Source organism: Mus pahari, chromosome 9 (assembly GCF_900095145.1).
Source record: "Mus pahari chromosome 9, PAHARI_EIJ_v1.1, whole genome shotgun sequence".
Classification (NCBI taxonomy): Eukaryota; Metazoa; Chordata; class Mammalia; order Rodentia; family Muridae; genus Mus; species Mus pahari.
The window spans coordinates 45,746,808-45,756,871 of NC_034598.1; the positions used below are offsets into that span (position 1 = coordinate 45,746,808).

At 51.1% G+C, this 10,064-nt stretch overlaps 1 protein-coding gene across 1 annotated transcript in view; it reads right to left on the reverse strand.

Moving 5' to 3' along the window:
- Atcay (ATCAY kinesin light chain interacting caytaxin) overlaps nt 1–10,064 on the reverse strand; it is a 25,371-nt gene that overhangs the window by 7,876 nt on the left and 7,431 nt on the right. The window contains exons 3-8 of the mRNA XM_021204561.2: nt 6,361–6,419; nt 3,249–3,470; nt 1,805–1,990; nt 1,431–1,533; nt 1,073–1,204; nt 327–413 (exon numbers count right to left, since the gene is read on the reverse strand). Coding sequence (XP_021060220.1) covers nt 327–413; nt 1,073–1,204; nt 1,431–1,533; nt 1,805–1,990; nt 3,249–3,470; nt 6,361–6,419 — 789 coding nt within the window. The remainder of the gene's footprint in view (nt 1–326; nt 414–1,072; nt 1,205–1,430; nt 1,534–1,804; nt 1,991–3,248; nt 3,471–6,360; nt 6,420–10,064) is intronic.

Genomic DNA, 10,064 nt, shown 5'->3' on the forward strand with positions numbered 1-10,064 from the left:
AAGCACACGAATTCAAACAGAACGGATGGCCCAGTGTGCAAGCACACGAATTCAAACAGAACGGATGGCCCAGTGTGCAAGCACACGAATTCAAATCTACAGAAGATCCGTAAGATCCCAGATGCGGTGCCTTGCAGCTGTAACCCCACAGCTGGAGAGGCTGAGACAGGAGGATCACAGTGTCTTGAACCTCAGACCTGGCCTGTTCCATGAATCTCAGGCTATGAAGACAAAGTGGTAGGTGGAAATCCACTAGCCCTCGGACATGTACCCAGGCCACAGTGACCAGACCAGAGTCCTAACTAGGACAGTCACCCTTGTCCCACCTGATGAAGGGCCGGGAGATGGCCAACACAGTGCGGATGAACCAGGAGGGGTGGACGATGATCAGGGACTTTAGATTCTTCCTCAGTCTGTGGGGAGAGGAGAAAGGAAGCCACTGTCACAGGCTTGGGGTACAGGAAGCCTGAGGGAGACAAGGTAGACCAGTTGTCTGCCCTCTCTCCACAGCCTGCCATCCTGAGACCTCTTAACAGTCTGCACCCTCACACCACACACACACACACACGCACACATGCACACACACACACACACACACACACACTCGTGAGTGCACACACACATACCCTGCACAGTTCTGAATTCTAGAAAGTGCTTTCAGGCTTTAAAAATCTATTGGAAGCTCTTCAGGAAACCCAAAAGTGAAAAGAGCCCAGTACTCACTCACGGACAAACAGACAGGCAGACAGACAGACTACAATTTGATCATTGGCTGGAATATTACTCAGCCATGAAAAGGGAAAGACCTTCCTGCTGATGCCTCTTTAGAGAGGTTGACCCTCGAGGACTCAATGCCCAGAGACACGGATCAGACATGGAGAGCCACACACTGTCTGGTGGTCCCTAGAATCATCAGCTACCAAGATCTACTGGCAGGACCCTAAAGTGGCAGTCCTTCAAAGCCTTGTCCACCTTGGTTTTGGGCTTCTGCTCCCTGGACTGATTAAGAATGATGTTGCAGGTTAGACTTCCTGCCTCAGTGGCCCACCCCACTCCACCCCAGAATTCTCACCTCCTGTCAATCATATGGTAACACTTCTTCAGCCAGCCAATGCCGGGCATCCTCCTCCGGGGTGTGGCGCCATTCAGATACACGATCATGTAGTCCTCAGCCACAAGCAGTTCTAGGCTGCTGATGACGTACCTGCCCAGGGAGTTGAAAATGGGGTTCCAACGTGGGAACACTGAAGGTCAGGGCCTGCGTGGGACCCAAGTGTCATCTCTATGCTCAGGGCTCCCCTCTGCCTTGCTGCTTGGGTTTTGGGAAACAGTCTTGCTTTGTAGACCAGGCTAGCCTGATTGCTTTGTAGACCAAGCTAGCTCTGCCTGCTTCTGCCTCCCCTTTCCGGGGTTGGGGGGCACCCACTTACAGGAAGAGATTCTCCATGATGTAGTGATAATCTGGGGAGCTGCTATCTGGCAGGAAGCAGGCTGCAAACACGATGATGGCGTTGAGACCTTCCCCATAGTATCCTGGGAAAAGCATCCTGGTGAGTGCCCCAGTAGCCCAGGATAGACCATGTCCCTCCACTCCCTGAGCAGTGCCAACTGGTGGGAGAAATGAGGCCCTCCACCATAAGCTCCCCAGTGTGCTGTCAGTCCATCTGTGCACCCCAAAACTTGAGAGGACTCAATGTTTCTATCAGTTAGATGGGCCTGAGGTCCACAGAAGACCTTTGACGGAACCCTAGTCGCTGTGCACTCCCGGGCAACATGAGAGGAGAGGGTCCCAGGGCCAACGCACCTCCGTGGGTGACCACCTTCATGTAGGGCCTGATCATATGCAGGTCGATGCGATGCTCTTGCTCCCCGATGATGACAGTCCGCCACAGACGACCATTGGCCGCACTGCCGTCTTCCGCAGAGCCGTCCCCAAACAGGTCTGCACTGTCACCAGGCATGTTTTTGGTGGTGGCCACTGGGGTGTCATCTGCCAGAGGGTCAGGGGGAGGTGTGAATCCAGGTGTCTTGTCCCAGACCCCTTCTATGCACACATACAAGCACACTCGCGCGTGCACGCGCGCGCTCGCGCACACACACACACACACACACACACACACACACACACACACAGTGGTCAGTCTCAACTGTGAACATGGCAGCATCTAGAATCCTGGGAGACAAACCTCTGGGAACACCTGTATGAACACGGGACACTTGCCCAGCATACATGAAGCCCAGTCCTGCATGCTGCCAGGAACACTGGACATCACTCTAAAATCCTAAGGCTGGGTGTAACTTCATGTGTGGAAAGGTGGTGAGAGCCACCCTGAGTGTGGCCACCACCCCAGGCGCTGGGGCGCTGGACTGAAGAGAGAAGAAATCGAGCTGAGCCACCGGCAGTCACCGCTCAGTCAGCTGCCTCAGTCTCCTGCCTCCATTTTCCACTATGATGGGTGGCAGCCTCCAACTATGACTTGCTCTGGCTGTATTGCCATCTCCTACGGGAAGCTGCCATGATCACACCTAAGCCTGACTCTGCTTCCCCCCACTGAGGCTCCATCAGACCCCAATCAGCTGTTTTTCTCTCTTTCTCAATATTGAGACATAAATCAGGCGTGATGGCGCAGGTCTTTAATCCCAGCACTCGGGAGGCAGAGGCAGGGGGATCACCGTGAGTTTGAGGCCAGCCTGATCTAAAGAGTGAGTCCCAGGACAGCCAGGGCCATACAGAGAATCCCTGTCGAAAAAACAAAACAAAACAAAACAACAAAAAGGGGGGGCCTCCGAGGACATAGCCCTCCCCAGATGCCCCACCCCCAACACTCTCTGATCCCTGCTTAGTCATCCTCATGGGCTCTGCAGGTGCTAAGTGAGAAGACTCTGTCCCTACACGTGGGTCGATCCCCGACTCATGTCTGGGATTTGTGGCTGTCTGTCTGTCTGTCTGACTATAGCAGCTCCAGGCAGGAGGGAGGGCATCTGGGAGACTGACAGAGAAGGTAGGAGAGGGAGGGACAGTCCCACCTGCGCACATCTCCTGCACACATACAAGGCTCCGTACTTAACTGAGCCCCATCCTAGAACCTTCTGTTGATGTCTAGTCCCCCGTGGATAGGGTCCCTCTGGACCTCGCTCATCTGTGGGAATGTTGGGGCCTGAAGAGGCTAAGTGAAACCAGGGGGGACAGTGACCACTGGGGCCCGAAGCAGCTAAGTGAAACCAGGGGGACAGTGGAGGGCTATTACCTTCCCACTCAAGTTCATTGCCATTTCCCAAGAACTCCAAAGAGTCAGTTTCGTCTGGCGTCTCAATGTCGTCCACATTGATGTCCAGGTCATCAGGGGTGTCGAGGAAGTCGTCGGACAGCAGAGAGCCCTCGCTTTGGTCCAGGGAGATGTTGATCTCTGGGGCCACCAGCGTCTTTCTCTTTCGATGTGCTCCGCTCAAGTTCAGGGTGGAGGGAGGCGCTGCCAGGACCACAAGCAAGAAAGAGAGCTCACTCTCCCAGACCACACGACAGCGTCTCATGTAGCCCAGGCTGACCTCAAACTCACTATGGAATAGAGAATGACCTTGAATGCCTTCCTGTGCTGGGTGATAGGACCCAGGGCCAGCCCCTGCCTAGAACCCAGAGTGAGGGGTTGAGGGTGTGGTCAGGGGCGGAGCTCCCTCCTTATTGTTGTAATACTCTTGGTTTCTGTTGGTATCACGAAAAAGTATATAAGACTCCTCATGGCTCCTCTCCTGCCTCTTTCCCTTTTGCTTTTGTCTCTGGACAGCGACTCAGAACTGCCTCTATCTACAAAGTTAGAAATAATTTAAACTGCCCCCCAGAATTCTAAACTGGATTCTGCTGGTGACACCCACTCAGGAGGAGGTTTTATTTTTAGATTCAGTGTGAAGGTTGCCCAGGTCCAAGCTGGGACTCTCAGGGTGAAGTGGTCACTGCCAGCGAGGGGCACCCTGGCAACCCCTGCCTGGCTGCAACCCTCTCTGCCACCATCCCAGAAGAGGGGCGATCTGTGAGGTAGGTTAAAATGTTACTGACTCCTCCCACAAGGCAGCACCTGTGGAGGGGACACCGGTCACCAGTGGCGAGATGGCACCAGAGGATAGGTGTTTGAAGTAAAGGAAATTCTTACCAAGCCTTAATATTGAGGACATCGAAGTGGGGGAGAGAATAAATTTGAATTTGCCTAAAAAGTAAAAAAGCTAGAATTTGCACAGAACTGGTATTTGCCACGCTTTTACAACCACAGCACTCCAGAGACAGAGGTAGGAGGATCTCTGTGAGCTCCAGGACAGTCAGAGCTACATAATGAGACCCTGTCTCAAACAAACAAACAAACAAAAAGGTATTTTTTTCCCCCCTTAGGCACAAAAAGGAGAATTTATCCTAAAAAGAAAGGTTTACAAGGGCCTACAATACACACCGACAAGACACTCCCAGCTCTTGAGTTGTGGAGGCAGGAGGATCAACAATCTCTGGTCATTCTCAGCTACATAAGTCTGAGCTAGCCTGGGATACCCTTGACCAAGTCGCAAAAATCAAAACAAAACAAGCAATAGAAATGAAAGAAAGAGCCGGGCGGTGGTGGCGCACGCCTTTAATCCCAGCACTGGGGCAGCAGAGGCAGGCGGATTTCTGAGTGTGAGGCCAGACTGGTCTATACGGTGAGTTCTGAAGGGATGGCTCAGAGGTTAAGAGCTCTGACTGCTCTTCCAAAAGTCCGGAGTTCAATTCCCAGTAACTACATGGTGGCTCAGCACCATCTGTAATGAGATCTGGTGCCATCTTGTGGCCTGCGGGTGCACAAGCAGGCAGAACACTATAAATAATATAAAGATTTATCTTTAAAAAAAGAAAGAAACAGGAAAAAAAATAAGCTTTTAAAAGTTTTTAAAATGAGGCAGTGGTGGCACACACCTTTAATGCCAGCACTCAGGAGGCAGAGGCAGGCGGATTTCTGAGTTCGAGGCCAGCCTGGTCTACAGAGTGAGTTNCAGGACAGCCAGGNCTACACAGAGAAACCCTGTCTCGGAAAACAACAACAACAACAACAACAGATGTTTTTAAAGTGGTGTATGCCCCTCTAATGTGGCCTGGACCTTAAAAGGAAAAATCCACGAAGCACAAGAGTGCATGTCTGATGCTGGTCATTGTCACACTCCTGAGGTAGAGGAGCTGGACTGTGGCTCCAGGTTATGTTCTAGATTCCAGTCCAAGAATTACACAAGAATGAGGAGGAGTGATCTGGAGGAGGGAATACAGGCAAGAGCACTTCACTGCAGGAGCACCGCTGGGGTCACATCTGGGACCTTGGCCATCCACGCCAACAGCGTCCTCTGGTGGTTTGCGTGAAAATGGCCCCACAGGCTTAGGTATTGACATCATTGGTAGTGTGGCCTCCTTGGAGGAGTGTGTCCCTGTAGGGGTGGCACTGTGAGGTCCCTTGTGCTCAAGCTCTGCCCAGTGTGGCTCACAGCCTCCTCCTGCCCATGGATTGAGATGTAGAACTCCCAGCTCCTTCTCTAGCACGTTTGCCTGTGCTTGTCACAGTGATGACAACGGACTAAACTTCTAAATCTCTAAGCCAGCCCTGATTCAATACTTCCCTTTATAAGCACTGACATGGCCGCGGCGTCTTCCTCTTGGCCTCAGTGACTCATCGTCCATATATCCTGATCTGCCTCCACAGCCTAGGCCATCCTAAGACTTCTGGCAATCCTCCTGCCTCAGCCTTTCCATGTTCTGGGACTCTGGGCAAGTACCTCTATGCTCAGACATGGATTTAAATACATATATTTTGTAACTGAAAAAAAAGTGTGTGCAGGTACATGCAGGTACACAGGGAGAGCCCTTCACTGGTGTCACCTCAGTCCCTCTCCACCTTGGGTTTTTGAGGTGACCAGCTGGGCAGTGAGTCCCAGGCATCCTCCTGTCTCCACCCGTGCAGCACAGGTGTTACAAATGAAGCTCCACCACACATGCCCTCTCTCCCCCGGGGTCTGGGAATCTGAACTCAGGTGCTTATTGCATTGAGCAACCCCACCCCATCCCCACCCCACCCCACCCCCACCCCCACCCCCGGCCTCCGGATTGGAAGCCCATTACCTGCATTTAGCCTCTGGGGAATTAGAGGCAGAGACATCAGAAAACCAGCTTAAGGACACATAGTAACACATGGTATATGGTGCCACTTGCAAGTGGGAGTTCTCAGTTGTGGGCTCTCACCCCTGCGGTCTTGGTGCACAATGGCCCCTAACCCCGGACTCTCCACCCTGCATGCAACCCAGGGCACCATCTGCATCCTGAAACCAAGCTTGCTCACGTGTCTGTGCATTCTGTATGCTTACAGGAGGAGTCTTCCACTGCACCACCCAGCCGCTCCACCCCGGTGTCTTCTGGGAGCGGTCTGCAGAAGCCGCCAGGGACCAGAGTCAAAAAATGCAACAGAAGGAATGCAGATGACAGCGACAGGTCCAGCCAAGGGAGTTGAAAGAAAAAGAAAGAAAGAAAATGCAGTCAGATCAAGATAGTAATGCCCCAGACTCCCTCTCCCCCAGAACAGAAGCGCCTATATAAAAGGATGCCAGCCGGGCGTGGTGGCGCACACCTTCAATCCCAGCACTCGGGAGGCAGAGGCAGGCAGATTCTGAGTTTGAGGCCAGCCTGGTCTACAGAGTGAGTTCCAGGACAGCCAGGGCTATACAGAGAAACCCTGTCTCAAAAAAAACAAAAACAAACTAACAAAAAAATAAGATAAAAGGATGCCTTTCAAAAGAGGCATGCCCCCAGCCTCTTGCTGGGGGACTCTGGACAGGAACTCCACCCCTGAGCCAACGCTCATTTCCTCCAACAAACACTTCAAGGCAGGACCTATTTGTCTACTCTTGGAAGACCCTAGAAACAGCAGGAAGCATATTTCACAGAGAAAAAGCTGAAGAAGGTCACAGGACACCGGGACTCAGGGTCACTGCATGGCATGCATTTGTGGCCTCAGCTTTGATTCCTCCCTCTCTGCTGGGTGGTAAGCATCTTACATCGGCTTCCCAGTTTCAGCGAGACCTTGTCTCCACAATAAATAAATAAATAAATAAATAAATAGATAAATAAGTATTTTAAAAATTAAAATCCAGGAAGGGGTGGTTTGCACCTTTAATTCCAGAACTCAGGAGACAAGCAGGTGGATCTCTGTGAGTCTAAGGCCAGCCTGGTCTACACAGTGAGTCCCAGGACAGCCAGGGCTACACAGAGAGACTCTGTCTCAAAATCAAAACTTAAAAATTAAAGATGTGCATATTCATGTGAGGCTGGGAAGATGATCCACAGAGGAACAGAATTTCAAGGATATCCTTAGCTACATAGGAAACTGTAGGCCAGCCTGGGCTACCTGGGACCCTGTCTCAAAACCGAACAATGAAAAGCCAGGCAAGTTCTGGCCACATCTCCGGCCTCTTCCACGTGTGACCAGATGCTAATGCCTCAGCTGCTCTCCCACACCAAAGTGCTGGATGGAAGGCAAGCCATGCCATGGGGCAGCCTTGCGTTTTGAGTCAGGGTTACCCACTGGTCTGGACTTCACAGATTCAGCAAAGTTGGTCCAGGCTGGGTGGCTGATGAACCAAAATCCTCGCCTCTACCTCCCCAGCGCAGAGGTCAGAAGCCCACCCCTCACCCCGCTGCTCATGGCCCCTGGGGATTTGAAGTCAGGTCCCCACACTAGCGAGTCAGTCATTGAGCCACCCCAGCATTAACCCCAATTTTGGTTTTGATTTGTTGCAACAGGGTTTCTCTGTGGATGCCTGCTGCCCTGGAGTTCACTGTGTGGACTCTCAAAGACCGCTCTACCTCTGCCTCACAGCCTCCGCCTCAGCTTTCCAGTGAAGCGGAAGCTGGGTGAGTGGAACACAGAGACCGGAGAGGGGCGTTCGAGATGCCGGCGTGGCGCTGGTGGTGAATTCAGAGAATCACCAGAAGCTTGACCGGGATCATGGGAAAGTGAAATGAGAAAGAGACTTGTCTACCTTTATGTGGTTTCGCTTCTGTGGGTCAACCGGGAATGAAAACATCAGATGGAACATTCCAGAAATACACACCCAGTCCGTTTTCAATTGTGCAAGCAGCACAGCAAAATCCTACTGTGTTTCCCGTCACCGCTGAGGCCGGAGCTTCCCCTCTGCATCTGCTATGTTCCTGTTAGCTTGGTAGCCATGCTGGCTATTATATTGACCACCACAGACTCAGAATGGTCACGATGCATGGCCCCCCCCCCTTTTTTTTTTTTTTTTTTTTTTTTTTTTTTTTTTTTTGGTTTTTCAAGACAGGGTTTCTCTGTGTAGCCCTGGCTGTCTTGGAACTCACTCTGTAGACCAGGCTGGCCTCGAACTCAGAAATCCACTTGCCCTGCCTCCCAAGTGCTGGGATTAAAGGCGTGCGCCACCACTGCCCGGCTTGGCCCTTATTTTATATCCTTAGTAATGGTGCCAGAGTGGCATTGTGTGGCCGTTCAATATGCCCAAAAGAATGAGGTGAGGAGAATTTGGAAAACATTGATGTCACCCAATAGTTGTGGCGCACACCTTTAATCCCAGCACTTGGGAGACAGAGGCAAGCAGATTTCTGAATCCGAGGCCAGCCTGGTCTACAGAGCGAGTTACAGGACAGCCAGGGCTAGGACTGTCTCAAAACAGAAACAAAAACAAAAAAAGGAAAGTCATTGACTTCAGGTTGGGGAGGGCCAGAGCTGTGACTCAGTATGGGTGACTCCGGGGCTCCGCCCCCGGTTTCTTGTAAACCAATCATGCGAGAGCTCCCTGCCATCTTGTTCAGAGGGCCTTCTCAGCTAGATCAAAGTCAGCTTGGGCTACTTGAAACCCTGTCCTAACATGAAACCAGACACACTCATTCTCTCTGTGTGTTTCTGTCTCTCTGTCTCTGTCTGTCTGTCTCTCTGTTTCTCTGTCTCCAATAACCTTAGCCCTGGGAATGGAGCACACACCCAGGGCCGGATCCCTGCATGAAAAGCTGTGCACACAGGGGCATCTGTGAGGCTGCAGCTGGACCGGGGTCCTCAGAGGCCCAGTAGGCCAAGCACCAGGCTGGCATGGGTGTAGCATGACACAAGGGGGTTTTTGTCTGAGATGGGTGGGGACACTCACTACAGTGGTCTCATGGATAAGGACATCCTTGTCTGTGCACAGCTGGACATCACTTGCTGACCAGGGAGGCCAGTCTCAGGGGCTTATAAAGAAATTCACACTTCTGCCTTGTCTCATGTCAAGAGTCTCATGTAACTCAGGGGAGCCTTGAACCCCCAAAGTATCCAAGAATGACCTTGATTGAACTCCATGATCCTTCTGCCTCTACCTTTGAGTGCTGGAGGATGACAAGGTGAGTTTGTGTGTTTCTGGGCCACCAGCACTTCCTGCATGCTGGACATGTGCTCTGCTCCCATCCTCTGACTTCCAACCTCCATATATGTTTTCTTTTTTAGTTTTTGGAAACGGGGTTTCTCTGTGTAGCCCTGGCTGTCCTAGAACTCTCTCTATAGACCAGGCTGGCCTCAAACTCAGAAATCCTCCTGCCTCAGCCTCCTGAATGCTGGGATTAAAGGGACTCCACCACTTGGTCATATTTGTTTCTTAATCCTGCATATAAGGAAGTCAGTGCCATGCTCACTTTGTTGTGGCAGTGAATAAGTTAAACAGCTCTGGCTCCCAGCACCTGCCCAAGAATTCTCTGGATTATCGAATGAAACACACACACACACACACACACACAAGCTAATTTTTATATGCTTTGAATAACTCATTGGTTGGGCACTTCTAAATTTCCCTGCAGTCAGCAAACTGTCCCTGCTGGTATTCCTGTGTTAACATCTTTTAAAATCTATTATTTCATCTCTGCTACCCCAGACCCAATTGTGGGAGTGGTCATTTCCCCAAATTCTTTTTTTTTTTTTTTTTTTTTTTTTGGTTTTTCGAGAATTTTTTTTTTTTTTTTTTTTTTTTTTTGTGGGTTTTTTTTTTTTTTTTTTTTTGGTTGGCTATTTGGGGGT